Below are 19,068 nucleotides of genomic sequence, written 5' to 3'. Positions count from 1 at the left end.
TTCCTGTCATTAACTCTGCTTTCCTTGGTTGGCCTGAATAACATCTCATTACAGTTTTGATAGACTCAGCTGTCGGCAGAGTTAAGTTGAGGATCTGTTTTGCAGTAGCATTTGTTTCTGAAGCTTGCCTGCTTCCCAGAGGAGGGTAGCATTTGGCTTGGGCCCAGCACAAGCCTGGGAGCCACTGGTCCTCAGTTTTACTCATGTGTGATCAGCAGCCTCTGTGTGCTGTGTCATCTGACTTAATCTGCATTGAATTCAGCCCTTTTCTAGAATTAGGCTAAAGAGTCTCACCACCTGTTTCTCTTAGTTGAGATGCAGGATTAATGGATTTCTATCTGTAAGGAGTTAAGAAGTTTGTGAGTAAGGCCTCATATAACATAGATAATTTTGAAACTGCTGTCATGGGGGGAAAAAAAGCTGGTTAGGTTTACTATATGTTTAAAGAGTAAGCTCTTCCTGGTGAGTAGCATTGGTCACCAGGGTGCCCCAGTGGGCCTTAAGAAACCCAGAGGCTGAGAGGTGCGGGGCACACACACTCGCAGAGGGTGTTATGATTGCCACTGCTGGGCATGCTTACCCAGTGTCATCTGGAGCTCTGTGCAGGGGGCCTTATTCTGAAATCTGAGGGCTCAGAGATAGCCAAAAGGAAATTTTCCTGCTGATTTAAACCCCTTGGGTTTTCCAGATCAGGATCTAATGCACTTGCAAAAGCACTGCAGCCACTAATCGCTCCTGTGGCCTCATCTGGCCAGCCAGCAACAGGCTGCAAATCGATCTCTGTTCAAGGTGTTTGTTTATAATTTATGGAGCTGATAGGAAGGCAGAGCCATCTGTTCCTCCAGGCATCAGTATTTCTTACCCCTCCCATTCCCTGCTAGGGCATTTTCACTTGGAAATCGTTTATAATTAGGAGGCGATTACGCTGCAAAGTCTGGAACATGGCTTCCTGCTGTCTCCTGCATCGTTCTCGCTCCCCCTGGAGCTGCCCCACTGAAGCTCTGAAGCGGTTCTGATTTGAAAAATCCTTGCTTTTCTAGCCCTCATTTCCATCCTCAGCTGCCCAGCTAACTGCTCTATCATCATTCCCCATGTGTGTCTTGCCTTTCTGTGCAGGGCTGTTTGCTGGGACTCCAGCCCAGGGATCAAGGGGTGTTTGGTGAGGCAGCAGTTTCCAAGTGTGTTCCTAGATCAGCAGCATCAGAGACTCCTGGGAACTCACTCGAAATACAGAGTCTCAGGCCTCACCCCAGCAATCGATCCAGGTGGTGCTGATGCCTGCTAACACCTGAGAACCACTGTAGTAAGCAGGGCAGGGAGCAGAACAAAGGTTTCTGGTGGCCTGCAGGTTGCCACTGTCCTAGGCTGTTATTTCCCTTCACCTTTTTCTCCACCTGCTTACGTTATTTTCGAGTCCAAAAAGGATGAGCTGTCCTTGTCATTAGTGCATTACTTTCCTATGGCCTGAGAAAACAAACAAGAGAGCCAGGAAATCTCTCCCTGTGTAAATTAACTCATCAAAATTTCAACCTTCTGAGAAGAAGCTGCACGAACGAATTGAAGCAGTGACCACTCACCATTGTAACTGAACATTTCCATTTCCATGTGGGAAATTAATAGACAACAAGCAGCAAATGTAAATTGCTAGTTGGAGCTCTAAAATATTAATGAAACTGTAAACACACCACCCAGTGCTTGCTGAAGCTACCAAATCACTCTTTGCCTGCCACGTCCCCGTCATTAGGAGAGAAGTAAAACCCTGGATCCCTAGCTACACACCAGATTGAGCCTGCTGCTGGAGAAACTCAACTTTAATTCCAGCATTCTCTTTTCACGTGTTATTTGCATCTCTCTCTGAGCTCACTGTAGGAACTGGGAGCAGTTGTGAAATTGGGTGGAGTTGAGGGGAGGGGGCAAAATTTGGGAGCTGGCCATTGAATTGGATTCATCCTAATACAGTACAAACACAGACGCAGTGGCTTGGATTTGGGGGCTCACAAAATGCTTTTTGTCTACATGCCCAGTTTTGGGGGCAGTTAGAGTCAAACTTCTCAGAAGAAGGAAAACCTTACCTGTAATTTCCTCCCCACCCCCAGCCCACCTTAGAAATTAATCTGGAAGTTGGATAGCATTGCTGACTCAACGGACATGAGTTTGAGCAAACTGCAGGAGATAGTGAAGGACAGGGCAGCCCGGCACACTGCGGTCAGCGGGGTCCAAAGAGTGGGGCACGACTTAGTGACTGAACTACAGCAGTCTAGCAGTGCTTTTCTAATGTTGGTGGTGAGTTTTGAGGGTCATTGCAGGCTTCTGTATGTTTAGACTGCAGGTTAACACATATGAACTAGAGCTCTGTAACAGCAAGATAGAAAAGCCTACTTTCATAACATACTCACATGCATTTTTGAGACATTAAATGTAGATAAGATGGAACCGGTGCAAAGCTGTCTTAAAGCCCACAGAGTCCATTTCCTCCTGTGTTTATTTTCACGCCCTACTTAATATTTGTGATTACTTTTTCTCTCCACCTTGGATGGTCAGTTTCTTTTTACCTTTCTGAGAACTGTGCCAACATCAAGGTTAGAAAACCAAGATGGACTCCCTCTTAAAGCTCCCCCAGTTCCTCTGACTCTGTATCCCCAACTGTAATCATGTGTCTATTCAGGGAAGGGAGGAGGTTGTCCTCTTTCTGGCAACAGGCTTGGGACCCTGAGTAAGGAGCAGACGGTCTCAGTCCTAACTAGATCCATCTCGCCATACAGGCTCGAGCAGATGGTGGGTTGGAAGTTGAGCGGCACAGAGCCCTAATGGTGGTAGCACTGAGTATTTGGGTGTCATCATTTTATTAGTTAGCAAACAGAGCCGTCCTCATGCTCCCTTCTCAGCGTTGCGTATAATGGTGCTTTCGGTGTCAGCCCCCAAGAATTGGCACAGTAGCCGATCAGAGTGTTCCGATGTCTTTTTTGATCTATTCTGTTATTTCTGTGGCTTCATTAACAACACACAGAGAAAGGGAGATGAATACAGAGCTTTAGAAATCACTCCCGAGTTCCTGATCAACCTCAACACCCCCTCCACCCACCCCTGGAAAGCAGTTGTTTTGTTTTCTGTAGGGTAATTTCCTGAGGAAAGTCACCCTTGACATTCCAGGTCAGACGGCTTGGCTCCGTCGAGTAGATCCCCTAGAATCTGGTGAGGGCTCTTGAGCTTGCCTGTTGGTTTGTTTGAACTATAATGCCTCTGACAGTGGCTGTTTAAGTAATCTTCCAATAAGAGAAAGAGGGGGATCCCATGGTTTAAGACTTCGCATTTCCATTGCAAAGAGCACAGGTTCGATCCCTGGTCAGGGAACCAAGATCCCACATCCTCATGGTGCAGCCAAGAATTTTTACAAGAGAGAGAGAAGGAGTAAATCAGCCTCTTTTCACGTGCACATAAGGCGGATCTAAAGGAGACAGAGCTCAGAGGCGCTTGGACGTGCTGTGCGTCCATTCCCTTTGGTGTGTTGTGCTGTTCCGCTCATGCCCGTCCTGGGGGCACTGGTTCCAGGCTCACATCGAGGGTGGGCCACTTCCTGTGGGCAGAGATGTGCACAGTGGGCCTCAGAGAGGAGTTCAAATGGAAACTGAAACAGCTGTGCAGGCCCAGTCGCAGAGCTGGCCAACGTCGCCTTAGTTCTGTCGCATGGAATGGATTCTCCCCACCGACAGGCAGTCCTCCACCCCGCCTCACCCAGTCCCTCTTGCTGCCCCCAGCTGACCATGCATAATTCCCAGTAGGTGTTAGGTGCAGACCAGAGCTGCCCGTGGCCATCAGCGTCTGGCGTGGCTGGAGGGACAAGCAAAGTGAACACAGTTCCAGCCCTCCAGCCTTTATGTTCTCTTGTGGAATTAGGGATTAGTATCAGCAAGGAGCTGTCCAGAAGACTGAAGTCTCTAAATGCTCCAGTTTTCTTAAAGGAGAAAATAAGACACAAATTTGTGAGATGATTCCCTTCTCCAAGGTCACGTAGAGGTGGAGAGTAGCACTTTCACCCAAGCAAGGTTTACCTGTATCACCTTTTTCTTGGAATCAGCGGGTTTACATTTTCATTCATCTCAGTTTTGATCTTTTGGACAATAACAGCTGTTGAGTGGCTCTCCAGGAACAATTTTTAATAATTTTCTGCTTATCTCATCTCTAAGATGATGTCTCTTAAGTGTGAGCTAGGACTCAGCAGGTGGTTGTGGTTGTGTTGACTCTGGTTTCCTGTTACAGGGGTAGAAGAGACGTATCTTTCGGTGTCTTGTGTTGCTTGTTCCGTGACATTTTAGTTGGATAAGGCAGCCTTTAGTATTTCTGGAGAGGGTTCGGATTCAGGCCCTTAGGGAGACGCCCCCAAATGTCTTGACCCAGCATTTTTCACACCATTAACTCCAGACTTCCTCACCCTCTCTTCTTTGTCTGATGCAGCCTCCGTGAATGTGCTGGTACAGAACTGCAAGATCTACAATGATGCCAGCTGTGACATTTCTGCAGATGGCCAGCTCCTGGCAGCATTCATCCCTAGCAGTCAGAGGGGCTTCCCTGACGAAGGCATCCTGGCAGTGTACTCCCTGGCCCCCCATAACCTGGGCGAAATGCTCTACACCAAGCGATTTGGTAAGGCATGGGAAGCCCAGCTTCGTGACAGTAGTACCTTGGCCTGGGCATTTCCTGATGAGGCACCGCTTAGGTGGGCATGATGGCCACACGCTACCCCCCTGCTTCCCAGGCAAACGTCAGAGGAACTTGCTCTGTCCTAGCTGGTAGCGTTGCAGGAGAATCGCAGAATAAGAGTCCTCCCCACCACCGTGGCATCACCGGCATGTTCCCGTTGTGCGGGGCGAAGGGAGGGGAGGAGCTCTGTTCTCGGTCATGGCTCGGGGAAGTGGGCACACTCACGCTGCAAGCCAGTCTGGCATTGTGTAGATTTATGTACAAGGGTGTTCACAGCGGTATTTGTCACAGAGAAAAATGTCAAATTCTGAAGAGTTGCTTAAATAAATGATGGTGCATTGACAAGACAGAATACCATTTGGCCTTTAAAACGCTGTTACAGAGGAATATTTAATGGTGAAAAATGTTTGTAATGTATGAAGTGAAAAAAGTGGATTTCAAAATAGCAGTTACAGTACGGTAACAATTTTTAATGTGATTCTGTGCTAATACGGGTTAGCATTCGCTAAGTACTTTTTATATGTCAAGAGCTAGACTTAGTACTTTACACACCTTCTCATTGTGCTCCTCACTGCCATCCTGTGCGATTAACCCCAGGATGACCAAACAAAGATGAAGACCAGGGAGAAAGAAAAAAGACTAAAGGAAGATTATTTGCTGGTAATAGCAAGAGCTCTAGGGAGTGTCTCTCTGTCCTTCTGGCCCTAGGTCCCAACGCCATCTCGGTGAGCCTGTCCCCGATGGGCCGATACGTGATGGTGGGCTTGGCCTCGCGGAGGATCCTGCTGCACCCCTCCACGGAGCACATGGTGGCCCAGGTCTTTCGGCTGCAGCAGGCGCACGGCGGCGAGACCTCCATGCGGGTGAGTGCCTTGCGTGGCGGTTCTCCTAGGCCTCGGCCGGCGGCGCCCTGCAGGCCAGAGGTGCGGCCTCCCAGCCAGGGCCAGAGGCGTCAACGCCCGTAAGGAGCCAGGAAGGGCTCCAGTCCGGCCCAGTCCTGACCAGCCGGTCTCACTTTTGGACGCTCTGGGCTATTCAAAGGCAGTCTTTCTCATACCCTAAATCATGAGCTGGGGCCCCAGAGGCCTGAAAGGATCTTGGGTTAGAGACCAAACTGAATACTTCCTTACCTCAACTTGAGACCTGTAGTCTGGAGATACATAAAGAACCCAATGAAATATTTGTTTGTTTGTCTTTAATTTTTGAGGAGGCAGGCTGTAGCAGGAGATAGGTAGCATACTATGAAATGCTCCTCTCCCGGGGCTAAAATCACAGTGGAAGATGCGGACTCTGTGGAGCTGCCGTGCCCTTAACTGTCCCGTCCGTTTCACCAGCAGGGAAAGGTGGTTTTTAGGACCCGCTCTTGTCTGAAGCCGTCCTCCGTGTATTGCCATCCTCCGTGTAGAGCCTCTGGGCATCATGGGGTTAGTGGCCTCCTGGAGTTAACCAGTCTAGCTTCTGACTGAGATTCCCACATCCCACAGGGGCTCATTTGGCCAGGGTTTTGTCAAGGGGAGTTGAGCATTTGAACAGTTCTCTAATTAGATGGTGTTTAAGCTCCGTCTAGAGCTAAGAACCTGTGAGTTCCCCCAGCACGGTGTGCTGTGCCACTTACCGTTTATGCTCTTGCTTATGTGTTGTTTCCTGTTTTCTTTAGCCGTGTGGTATGTCTGTTTAATCCACCCAATTAGGTTCAGTGTTAAGCTCCGTAGGGGCTTATCCCCCAGGGCCGCTCATTCAGTGCCACACGTGTAGATGCTTGTGGAATTCAGGCTGGAATCTGACACATTGGTTTAAAGAAAAATCCTAAAGATAGGACCCATGATATACAAAGCAGTAGAAAGCAGGTGACCAGGTGTGGTATCTCCAGCCTCTTCTCTCTCCAGTTTCCTACAGGGAAGAAGCCCGACTCTGCTGAGCCACTCTCCAAGCCCCTGGAACAAATAAGGCCTCTCCTGCCTGGGTGCCTTTACCTGGAGTGCCCTCTTCTCCCCGAAACCCACTGCATGCAGGCTGCTTCCCTGCTGTGGAATCTTCTAAACAGGGCTGATCACTCCCCACTAAGGAGCACCCTGTCTGGGTTAACACTCGTCACACCAAACTGCCATTCCGTATCTCCATGTCATTCTCTCTTGGCCCAGGAGCTCCTTGAGAATAAAACCCCGTCTGTTTAGTCTTTGTGAAGTCCAAGTACCTAATAAGGAACCTGATATTTAGGAGAAGCTGAGGGAATAAAAGAGAATCTTTAGAAAAGCATCCTTATCATTTCCAGCTTGTCACTAGCAGGACCAGTGAAGGGTGGCTTCATGTGCCACCATGCCTCTGGCAAGGGTAGAAACGAGGCATTGTCTGCTCTTGACATCATAATGACAGGAAGGTTCTGATTCTTGAATTCCGCGTGACTGGAAATGTTTGACATTGAATGATTGGGAGGGGACTTCGCAGGAAGTTCATCAAGCCTGTTTTCTTACCTAGAGAAATGAGGATGGAAGGTGAACTTTAAGTATTCTTATGTTAAGCAGATTTGGTTGGTAAAAGTACCTGTCATCTGCTTTTCACCACCTAGAGTCTTGGTCCTTGCTGTTCTTCTCACCCTTCCTGCCTAACTATGTAATAATGGTTTCTAATCATTAATAGACAGGAGCCGTGATGGACATCTCCAGCCTCTTCCAGAAGCCAGGGCTCCTGCCCGACTTCCGGGCACAGCCTGCCATCATAGCAAGGTTCCTCTCTTTCATAAGTAGCCAGAAACACCTGGCTGAAGGCAGACAGCTCCAGGGTGGAAGCCAACATGCTGTCACAGATGGGGCCCGCCGCGTAGGGGGTGCAGTTGAAGTCTGCTATGGAGATGAGGGGTGCAGGGCACCCCACCAGCTGCTGCATGCGTGACAACAAGAGCTGCTTGTCAGGCCTCCCAGGCTTGTCAGGCTTTCGATTCTCAACAGGCTCCACCTGCTGCTTAGCAGGAGCTTCCCAGGTGATTTAGTGTTCAAGAATCCACCCACCGATGCAGGAGACATGGGTTCGGTGCCTGGGTTAGGAACTCCCCAGAGTAGGAAAGGCAATGCACTCCAGAATTCTTGCCTGGAAAATTCTGTAGACAGGGGAGCCTGGTGGGCTACAGTCCATGGGGTCGCAAAAGAGTTGAACACGACTGAGGACGCCCACACCGCTTAGGAGAGGAGCTGAGTAATTTGAAAGCTCTCATTTGGAAAGTGTTTCTTTCACACGGGAGGCAGGATCCGGGCTTCTTGGCAAGGTTTTTGCTCACCCTGTGTCCACCCAGTCTGACTGTAAACTCCCATGCTACAGCAAGGTTTCTGGTTTTCCAGGTCTTGGTTGCCCCTTACCTCCGAAGGCACCAAAGCACTCAGCACGTGTCCCTGAATTCAGTCCCCAGTGGGAGGGAAGACACCAGCTTTTGGGGACAGCTGTGCTGTACCACCGTTTAAGGCAAGAAGTGCCATTTTTGTCTGAGAACAGGGTGCAAGGGTTTAATGGGACAGTAGAGCCTTGCCCTCTTTGCACAGGTAAGTGTGGTTGGGTGTCTCCATCCATCGTGTCAGGCTCTGTCTGTGAAGGGGCTGTGGGTCCTGGGCCTGTCCTGGAGCTCCTCTGTCAGGCCCCCTTCTCCATGGGGTTAGCTCTTGGAATTCACTGTGCTAACGTTGAGAGGTAAAATTGTTGGGCCAGCAGATGTTCCTAGGAGAACATCCCCAAGAGCATTGACTGACTTTAATTCCCACTGAGGGACCCGCTCTCCCCAAGAGATGATCCTTGACCCAGTCCCATATGAACACTGTGAAAGTGAATTGCTAATTGCTCTTAGCCTGGGTGCACTTATTAACAGCAGCTCTTCAGACCTGTGGATCAGAGCTCCTCAAACTGCAATTAGAATGCACGGCTGCTGCTGCTGCGTCGCGTCACCCCACCAGCTGCAGCCCACCAGGCTCCCCCGTCCCTGGGACTCTCCAGGCAAGAACACTGGAGTGGGCTGCCATTTCCTTCTCCAATGCATGAAAGTGAAATGTGAAAGTGAAGTCACTCAGTCGTGTCCAACTCTGTACGACCCCATGGACTGCAGCCCACCAGGCTCCTCCATCCCTGGGATTGTCTAGGCAAGAGTCCTGGAGTGGGGTGCCATCGCCTTCTCCAGAATGCACGGGGTCCTAGTTAAAATACAGGCTCTACTTCAGACCTAGTAAGAACTGGGCGGGGAGGGGACCGGGTATTTGTATCTGTCACACAAGCTTCCAGATGATCTCATATGCACTTGAATGTGAGAACTGCTGCTCTTAACGACTGCGTTCTTCCTTGTAGGTTCCTGCCCTCAGCCTCTCCAGCAAGGTAGAGGCAGTCTCAGGTTCCCTTCTTACTGTGGGTTTGTGGGCAGCGCTTTGATCCTTTGCTGATTCTGTTGCAGGCACAGTGGCATTTGTGTTGTTTCCTATCAGACTCTTAGCTTTTTGGCTGTCCGTGCTTCACCTCCCATCTTTTCTCAGCTGTAAGCGTTCTCCCAGGGTTCTCCCTTGAATGTCTCTATGTGCCGAATTCTTTTCTTCCCCAGGTTGAGTTTAATTATTACCCTTGTTTCTAGGATCTAGAGTCCTCAGATATTTTGCCTTCTCTGCTTAATAAGGCTGGGCTTAGTCTTCCCAATGTTAGTATCATTGGCAAATCAGGAGAAATAAGGCTGGACACCTGTTTTGTGTCTCCCTTCCCTCTGTCCATTTGAGGCCCCTCCAGGCTGGGTATGCTGTTGTCCAAGCCTCAGGGCCTCACTTGCCGCCTGACTCCCTCACACTTGTTCCAGTAGGGCTTTTTGTTAATTTCTGTTTTGTTTCTAAGTTAGACATTTAGGGATTGCAGAGCTGAAGTTTTGCTGAGTTCTCAAAACACTAAACTGCCCGAGTTCCATCTCTGCTTTCATTTCCTAATTGGAACAAAGCACAATATTGTAACTGAAAACAGCAATTAATTTTCTAAAATTGTGGCAACTTGCACAGTGTAATAACTTTGGTTGTAACCAAGTGAAAGCATAAAATAACAAAAATATAAAATTACTAATGAAACCAGAAATAGTCATATAGCAAACTGTTCTTCCAGTTTGTATGGGTAACAAGTGCTGTTTTACCTAGGAATGGGGGCAAGAGTCAGTGGTGGGGGTGTGGGGGGGTGGGAGGCAGTGGTAGGGCGGTTTGAGCTGGAAAGCAAGAATACATTTCATGCTTTCCACCCAGGAATTAACAGGTGTTATGCTTCTTCTCCCAGATGCATAGACCACCCCTCCCCACAGCAGGTGGGGGTTGTAGGCATGTAAGTGGTTTAATAAGAACTGACGGGGCTTCTCATCCTATAACCCCCGCTTATCCCAGAGGCACTGGCCGCTTGACTCTCAGCAATGCTGGTTTGCTTTTATCTCTCCGATCGTTTTTTTTTTGGGGGGGGGCGCAGAAGTGATGGACGAGTGACTTGAGTGGGAGAAGCAAGCCCTGGGACAGAGAGCAGTTTAGCTCTCCTTTCTCCCTGAAACAGTATTGTGCTCTGTAAGGCAAAGCCTCCAATAACTTAAGGGCCAATTTTATTGAAAGCTTTTTCTTTGTGGCTATGTGGTGAATCTGTATTCAAGGGTTGAGCATCCATTACCCAGACAGATGGTTAGTTTGGAGGGGGTGTTGGGAAGAGAGCCTGCCCTTCCCTCCCTTCACCCCTGTCTCTCTCTCTCTTACCCCTGCTTCACCCCTACTCACTGCCTTCCTCTCTGCTCTCCCACCACCCCACACCCTTTCTTGACCCTGAGAGTTCTGTTCTTCTGTGCTGGGCTGTCTCCTGTTGTACCCTCTCCAGCTCCACACATACGCATCCCCCAGGACTTTCCTGGTGGTCCAGTGGTAAAGACTCCATACTTCCACTGCAGGGGGCTTTGGAACTAAGACCCCACATGCCTCAGGTGTCACCAAGGGGGAAAAAAGAAAGATATGCACCCACCTCATTCTCAACAGTTCCTAGGCAGCAGAAAAGGAAGGCAGGCATTTTAGACCTGCAACCTACTCATATCTAACTGGGCAGTAGGTCTCGCTTTGTATTCCCAGGATTGAGTCCGCATCATCAGGGAACTTAAGAGAAGTGCAGCTTCTGAGCCCCATCCCAGACCTGCTGAATCTGCAGCTCTGAGGGTGGAGCCCAGCCATCCTTGTTTTCCCAAGCCCTCCAGTCGAAACAAGACTGGGGACCAGCCGCCAGCTGCGCGGGGCTTCTAGGCAGACCCGTCAGCTTAGCTTTCTTCTCTGCTCTCTTGGTGTCACTTTCTCTCTTCCTGTCCCTGAAACCTCGCCTGGTTTATTTCTGTGGCTCCTTTAGCCAGATCTCTCAGACACCGTCAAGAAGTTGAAAAATTGATGAGGACCTCCTCCCCTCAGCATTTCTGGATCCTGCTGGCATCCGAGTGATGGCACTTTAAGGGCTAAGGCTGTGGGGCCTTCTTTCCAGTTCTAATTAAGATTCTTACCTGCCCACAGTTGACTTCACTCAGGCCCATGCCTGTTGGGCTACGTGCTATACGGAGATTCTTAGGCTTATAAAGTGAGAAGCAGCAGCTTTATCTTTCTCTCTAGAACCTTCCGCATCTGAAGGAGTGGTTCTTGAGTTCCTTTTCCCAACATTCAACCCACTGTTGTCCTTGGATGGGAGATGCCGCTATGATACCCATTAATGGCTATCTTAATGTCACCTTGGTCATAAAGAAACAGTAGCTGGCTTTGTTTCACACCATTTCATAGCCATCTTCACAGAACAGCCTAGGGATGACTGATAATGATTATTACCATAGGTTCATTAAAATGACCCACAGAAAAGACTTGGTGTCCAGAGTGCTCAAATCAGTCATAACTAAATCGGAGCTGAGACGCTGGGTCAGGATGGGTAGCCAGTGCTATCAGCTCTTGACCAGCATTATGTAACTGGCATCTGTAGGCCTGTCTTTGCTCCAGTCCTCAACATATACTCTTTACCATGGCTTCCTCCTTGCCCTGAATTTAGCCTGTGATCACATCCAATCATCTGCACTTATTAGATTCTAAAAGTCTGATATTCAAACGTGACCTATAACTCTAGTTCAATCCAGAGTATTCTCCAGAAATCTTCAGAGAACTGAGCCTCTTCTTAATCTTGTCTGGCCTTGGGAGTGGCAGACACCGAAAATAAAGAGATTTTATTTTTGTATCCTGGAAGGGTACTATTTCTTCAAGGAGAGATGGGGATAAAAGAGAGACAGCTTTGTTGTCAGAAATGATTTACTCCTTCCTAAGATTTTTGTCCTCATTAATTTTCTTAAAGCTGCTTGTCAGTTGATTAAAAGCCGCTTCCGCTGCAATTATCTTAAAGTTGACTTCAGAGATGTGGTTGCAAAGCATCCATCCTCGGAAAGTTCCTTTCTTCAGCACATCGTAGGAAAGGGGGAGGGGGTATGGGAGAAGTCAGGGGTGTCTCTGATGTGATTTGTCAGAGTAGGGAGGGGGCAAGATACAAAATTGAAAATAATGTTAGAGCTGCAATCAAAGCCATTCGTTTAGGCAAATTTTTTCCATGACAGATTCCTTCGACTTTGACAGGTTTTTTTCTTTTTTCCCCTCCATGGCTTCTTAGTCGAGCAAAGCCTGTGCTGCATTTTATTCTTTTCACTCAAAATCTTACTGAGTCCCTGCCCTGGGCCAGATACTCAGGTCTGGGAGTCCAGTGAACAGAATGCATTTGGCCCCTGCTGTCCTGGTGCACACACGCTCAACGTCTGGCTTCTTATTGGCCTTGTCACTGCAGCATCTCCAGCCTCCACTGTGCCCAGCACCCAGGAGGCACTCCGCATTCGTTCTGGGAGGTGACATCGCTCTGCAGTCTTGTGTGCCGGGTGTGCCCTGCGCCTACGTGAACACACACCCCTGTGCACCGGCACCATTGGTGCACCTGGCCTGTGCCTCACGAGATGGCGATTGGACGTGTCAGATGGAATCCTCATGTAAATGGGCTGTCTTGCTGCTATCCACAGTTCTGCCCAGCATCAGCAAGTCTCTCAGGGCTCTAGTCCCAGCCTGAGACATGCTGAGAGGTTCCCAGTGGATGTTTCAGAAGTGAAAGGCGGACCATTTTGTTTTTTTTAAGAATTGGTTGGAGAACCAACTTTTCCATTTCTAGAAGCCGAAAGTATTTTAATGTTACCCCCGTCTTGAACTTTCTTCTTTCAAAAAAGTATGGATCAAGTGAAACAGATGAGGGCTTCCCTGGTGGCTCCGGGATAAAGACTCCACCTGCAATGCAGGAGATGCTGGAGACGCAGGTTCAGTCCCTGGGTTGGAAGATCCCCTGGAGCAGGGCATTGGCAGCCCACTCCAGGATTCTCGCCTATAGAGTCCCATGGACAGAGGAGCCTGGCAGGCTGTGGTCCATCGGGTCGCAGACTCAGCAAAGTAGATGAATATATTTGAAAGACTCCCTTATCTGAGCCGAACGTCTAAGAACAGCTCCGCATTTGGCCATTTCCTTTGAGATTTAGGAAACTGAAGAAAAGTGTAAGAACTTAGAGGTGTGGGCATAGGAGGCAGTAATGCTTTTAACTTCGGGAAGTTCCGGGAGTCCTGCGTGCCTTGGTATTCGATTCAGCACAAAACGGGATCCCTCAGCTGAAGTCTTCTCTGTGCTTCAGTCCTAATGCTGAGAGATGGTCTTTGGAAAGCATCAGGCCGACCGGAAAAGAAAATTCTTGTTCTCTGACTGTCCTTGGGATCCCTTTGAGAGGAACAGGTGAATAAGACAAAGTCTGTAGGTCTCCACAAATCACAGGAGATTGGCTGGAAATGACTTCAAGGCACCAGGTTATCAGGAGCAGAGGAGGGCAACAGGTTCCCAAGAGTTAAGAAAAGGAGCTGTTTGCTGTTCTTTTCTGCTAGGAGAGCTTTGGTTTAAACATGGGTGATCTAGGAGATTTGTTTTTGCTTCAGCTGAATAAAGAGGAAAGAGTAAATGACTTGGTATTCTGATTTTTATTCTTAAATAACCACTTCAAAACCAATATTCTATGAGTTCTAAACTCCAAAGTAGTATATAAAGAAGGCTTGGAGACAGTCAAAGAAATAAAAGTTTCTGAAAAGCAGTCAGATTTTCCTAGGAATGAAGAAGCTTCAATAATACATGCGTCTAAAGCAAATCAGCAGCCCAACAGAGAGAAAAGGAGGCCGTAGTATCCCTCCCCCAGCCTCCTCTGGGATATGTGCATTTCTCAGCCTGTGACAAGATGTGTAGCCCTCCGTTTCCATTGAAAAGGTCAGCTGTCTCTTAGCATCTGCTTTCCATTGATTTTCTCCCACTTCCCAGGGAGTTAATTCTCTTCTAGGAACCCTCTCTAAGAGCTTAAAGCCGCCCCTGATTCCCGTAGCCACCCAGAAGCCATCTCTCCTCCTCACAGTTCATTCTGCCCCGGGGCCCCTTTGGCTTGGCGACTCCTCCCACAGCCTTTCCGCACGGTTTCCAGGTTGTCCCCTTCTTTCAAGCCGCCTTCATTGTCTTAGTTAAAAACAAGGGCGACCTGCGGGCAGTTCTTGACCTCCTGCCGTTGTGTCCGGGTCCTCGCTTTCAGGATGGTGAGATTCCCAAATGTAAGCAAGATAAGCGCAGAGTTCTGTTCTTGGCTGATCTGAGCCAGTGCAGTTTGCTGCTTGGACTAATGGTCTGAGCTTTATTGACACGCAGTGGAAAAGAAAGCATTTTGTTGAGGGCAGCAATTCATTTTTCCTCTAAATTTTAAAAGGATGAAGAGGAAGGTTCCCAACTGCGTTCCACTGGCTGCCTCTTGTTCTTTTCTGTCTGTCTTTGAAGAAGAAACAGGACCCTTTTAGTTTTGATCCTGGAACCTTTTCCTTTTGTTCCTACTTCCTGTTAGTTAAGAGGGTTTGAGGGATGGAGAGGCGAGTGGTACAAGAGACCATCTTGGGCCCCAGAAGTAGAAGAATCCTTGTCTTCTCCCACTCCCTCAGAACTATAACCATCCTGGCGACCTGACTCATCCCCTATTGACAACGCTGAGACTGCACTGACTGAAATATGTGTTCCTTCTGGCTTATTGATTCCAGTTCTGTTCATAGATGTTAGAAATGAGAACAGCCTCCTTGGGGAGGCGGGGGTCCTCTCAGCATTTGTCGTCTAGCAGGGAGCAGCTGCAGCGGAGACAGGTTAAAACCAGGGCTCTGCAAACGTGACTCAGCAGCTGGGTTTCATGTCCAGCTCCCCAGAGGGACCCCAGGACCTGATCATCCTCCTCTAGTATATAATGGTATTGCAGCTTGTCTTTCGTCAGAGACCAGGAGGAATGTTTGGTAGGCCCTCGGCTTTGTCCTTAACATCCAGCAGGGAGTTTCTGGACACCTGACTAGTGTCAAGGAAGGCTCTACTGGAGATATATCTGGGGGGCCTTAAAATAAAGGCCAGAGCTTTCTTTGCGCTTCTCTCTTCTTGGTGCTGATGGACTTCGGGTTTGCAGAGTTAGTGCCAAGCCCTGTTGGAAGTGTGGGAGGAGAACCCACAGATCACCCAGTCACAGGGTTGGAAAGACTGATGGCTGGAACCGTAAATGATCTGGGAGTAGCCAGAGCTACCCAACCATCTGTCAGCATCAGGGAACTTGCTGCCCAGGTATTCAATTATCTATGGGGCCGATGGTGAGGAGTCATCCCCGGTCCTTGAGATGCTTTGAGCTGTTAAACTGCATCCAGAGAAAGGAGTGGAAACCCCACCTTTGGGTGGTTTTCCACACGGAGCAGATACTCATTCCTTGAGGGTCCTTTAGTTCCAGGTATGTGTTAAATAGAAGCCCTGGATCTGATGGCTGCTCAGAACCTTTACAGCAGGGATCCTCCCTCTGCCCTCATCCCCCCTTGTCTTTTTGCCCCATCTCCCTCCTTCCCATCCCCACATTAGAGTGTGATAAGTAAGCAAGGGCTTATCAGGAGTTCTTTAGGCTGCTGATCTTCACGTGGCATTTTCTGGCTTCCTGCCACAAAGCAAGGTTTAGCCTAATACTCAAACGCTGAGGAGATGGGCTCTTGGGAGCTGCCCTTTCAACACTGTTTAAGAACTTGGGGAGGGGGGTGTGCCATAGCCAGAGGACAAATTGATGCCCCGTGATTCCTATAGCCATGGAGGTTGTGAACAGCCTTGCGGCAGGGCCTTGGGGTCTCAGCCTGTAATTGCTTCGCTTCAATCGCTCTGACCTTGTCACGCCTAAGCTGGGTCACCCATCATACTGGCTTCTTGAGAGTTTTGTCCCCAAAGCAAGTTTCTGTACTTGAAAGCAAATTGATAGTATTTGCTTGTTAATCTCTCTGCAGTAGCAGACCATAAAAGCTAAATTTGTGACATGTGAGGTGTTTGTTTGCTTCTTTCTTAGGAACATTTCTAGAAAAGAGTCCCCTTATTCGTATGAGCCCTTGGTCAAAACACTCAGCACGACCGTAAAGCATTTGATTTCTGAACCATATCGTCCCCCTTCTTGGAAGACCAGTTTCCCTGGCCCTTCTGCCCCATTGCCTGCAATAATGAATCGTTATGATTTTAGGGGAGACTCTTGTGAGCCCCATGAGAGCTGCCACAGGTAAAAAATGAAGTTTCCCTCATCCAGCCACTGAAATGAACACACATCGCTTCTAAACTCTGGGTGTATCCCCACCTTAAGTTATCTGACCTTTGGAGAAGGAAACTTGAACGCGTTAAGAGATCCCAGCCACAGTTGCCTGATGACAACCACTCTGTCCTTTGGGTTTGTATACCAAGTCATATTTACCAGAGAGCCGATAGGGTGGACAGAAACTATTGATTATCTCTGTGAGAAAGGATGAAGACACCACACCCACCCCCTGACTTGAAGGAGAAGAGCTGCTTAGGTGCAAAGGGCAGAACGCTGGTCCTGCCATCACGTGACAGTCAACCCGTGAGGCTTGTGGAGGGGACAAGCCATGAACTCCTTCCCGGCTCCTGCCAGACATGTACGTGCAAGGAAGAGATTACCCGAAGGTAATGACTCGTTTAGAAATTCACAGACTCCGCTGGGCCCTTTTTCAGTAGTCGCCTCAGACCAAAGATTTCAGGAGCCCTGGTTAACTCTTCTATCTGGAGTTGAGTGAGGTAGGGAGGGCATAGGAGGTTCCTGATGCAGCAGCAGCCACAGGGCAGCCGGGCTTAGGCCTCAAACCAGAGCCGGTTCCTCGTCTGTTACAGACCCACTTGACCTCAGGACCACAGCAGCATGCCACTAGCTGCCCAGGCACACTCCTCAGCACCACAAAAGCCGAAGAATGTTGACAACGGGATTCTCCGTGTGTGTGTGTCATGCCTCGAGCCCACACGCCACTGAATTCTCCTGTCTAGAGACTGTCCTGTTAAAGACCTTTCAGATAGACACCCAAGGCACACAAACACATGTTCCCAAATGCAGGGCTTCTTATCACTCGATTTCTGTAAATGGTGTGGACCCTTAGCTCAGTATTTAACTTTTGGGGGGAGTGGGGTCCCTCATCAGGATAATGAGAAAAGCAATTATTATTATGCTGCCCTAGATTCATTTTTAATATTGCTTTCTAAACCGCGCTCTCCTTTGTTCTCTCATTTTTTCCCCCTTCGGTCAGCCCTCAGCAACAGCTAAAGGCAGATGAAGTTCATCCTTAGCTTATAAAAAACCTAAAAGAGGCTAAAAGAGAAAACTTTATATCTAAAACTCTAGTGTATAAATTCTCAATTTCATGTCCTTTTCATAGGCCCTGATGACTTTTTTTTGAAGCCCCAGATGCTGGTTCCTGGAAATATCATAAGAGCCAGAGTTACCATTTCTGAGCCTGCACCAGGCATTTTATATACGTCGTTTCTCTTTATCTGTCCCCATTATTTGAGTGCTGGTGCTGTCTGTGTTGAAACGGAGATCCAGAGACATTGTTAATGCAGTGATGTCAGGACTCAGACACAGGTCTTTCTAACTTTAAAATGTTGCCCTTCACCCTTGCACTGCCCGGCCCCTGTCTCTGACTGAAGTGGATTCTGGAACATCCTGTCGATCAAGTAGCCAGATCTCACCTTCAGCCCAACCTGAGACAGAGCTAAGCTGCCCCCTGAGAAAATAGTAGCTTTGGAAAGATGTAGACAGATGAAAGGAGATTCCCTTTGGGAACTGGTCTGTTTAATGGTGATTTTGTATACGCTAGAAAGAACTCGTGTACCTGTGTTTTCAAGAGTTCCCTCTGCCTTGCTTCCTACATCTTACTGCACCTTTTCGTTTTCCTTAAGAATAGCAGTTTTAATGTTGCTCTTAATTAGATGAATTAAGAATGTTCTCTGATGTTATCACCCCCTCCCGCCCCCCCATCACCTTCAGTTCCCCACTGCCGTGAGAGTGCTGTGGTTTCCGTGGTAACGGGGCTACCAGGGGAGCTTGGCTCTCCCTGGTTTGTCTGGCCAGAGGAAAGTTCGGGGCAATGCTTCCTGCTGTGCTGGGCTCTACACGGGGCTCTCCAGGGGGTTAAGTGAAAGCGATGAAGTGAGACACGTTAGAGGCTGTGAGGTGAGCACAGTGAAGCTTCCGCGGAAAAGTCCACATGCGCCCTGAGATTTCCTGACCAGTCCTTAGCCCTCACCTCAGGTAAGAGGGCCCCGCCCTCCCCTGTGCCTCTCCAGGCTCTCAGATACGTTCCCAATCTAACCGTTTCCTTTCTTCCCTGTGGTTAACTTGCTTCAGGCCATAGGAGGGACCTGGTTTCCCCCTGGATTTTGTTATTCTTGGTAACAGACTGTTTCTCCTCCCATTCTCTTTTCTTCCCTCTTTCTCCCCCACCCAGAGAGTTTTCAACGTCCTTTACCCCATGCCTGCTGACCAGCGGAGACATGTCAGCATCAATTCTGCCCGCTGGCTGCCCGAGCCGGGGCTTGGCCTGGCCTACGGCACCAACAAAGGAGACCTGGTGATCTGCCGACCGGAGTGAGTGGCTGGAGGGGGCTGGGGGGGAGGCGTGCAGGGGGCGTCCGGGCGGAGGACTGGGGTCAGCAGCGTTCACCTGCAGGTCTGGCTGGTGAGGTGCCGTCTTCCAGAGGGGAAATCCGAGCCTTGCTAGAGCCTGCCTCGTTCTTGGCATCACTCCTTAAAGGGTCCTTTCTACCTCGGGAATGGTAGCTCTCCACTCCGGAAATCTTCAAAAGATTGCTGTAGTTACCAAGTGCCCTTAAATCTAAGGCAGTATTGTTTTTTTCTTTGTTTTCCCTTGTTCTCTGGTTTCCTAGTGATAGTCAAGTTTCCCTGCAGGCAGAAGCATAGATATCAACTATTCTTTTCTAAACCCTTTTTGA

At 48.9% G+C, this 19,068-nt stretch overlaps 1 protein-coding gene across 8 annotated transcripts in view; it reads left to right on the top strand.

The window, feature by feature from the left end:
- AMBRA1 (autophagy and beclin 1 regulator 1) overlaps positions 1–19,068 on the top strand; it is a 164,204-nt gene that overhangs the window by 128,954 nt on the left and 16,182 nt on the right. For 7 of the 8 annotated variants that reach the window (XM_040259125.1, XM_040259124.1, XM_040259123.1 and 4 more), the window contains 3 exons: positions 4,453–4,641; positions 5,407–5,561; positions 18,564–18,703. In XM_040259125.1, coding sequence (XP_040115059.1) covers positions 4,453–4,641; positions 5,407–5,561; positions 18,564–18,703 — 484 coding nt within the window. The remainder of the gene's footprint in view (positions 1–4,452; positions 4,642–5,406; positions 5,562–18,563; positions 18,704–19,068) is intronic. The other variant, XR_005724250.1, reaches the window with a different exon arrangement.

This window comes from Oryx dammah, unplaced genomic scaffold, assembly GCF_014754425.2.
Source record: "Oryx dammah isolate SB20612 unplaced genomic scaffold, SCBI_Odam_1.1 HiC_scaffold_17, whole genome shotgun sequence".
NCBI lineage: Eukaryota > Metazoa > Chordata > Mammalia > Artiodactyla > Bovidae > Oryx > Oryx dammah.
Note: the sequence above shows the minus strand (reverse complement) of the source record. Positions and strands in the feature narration are given on the sequence as shown.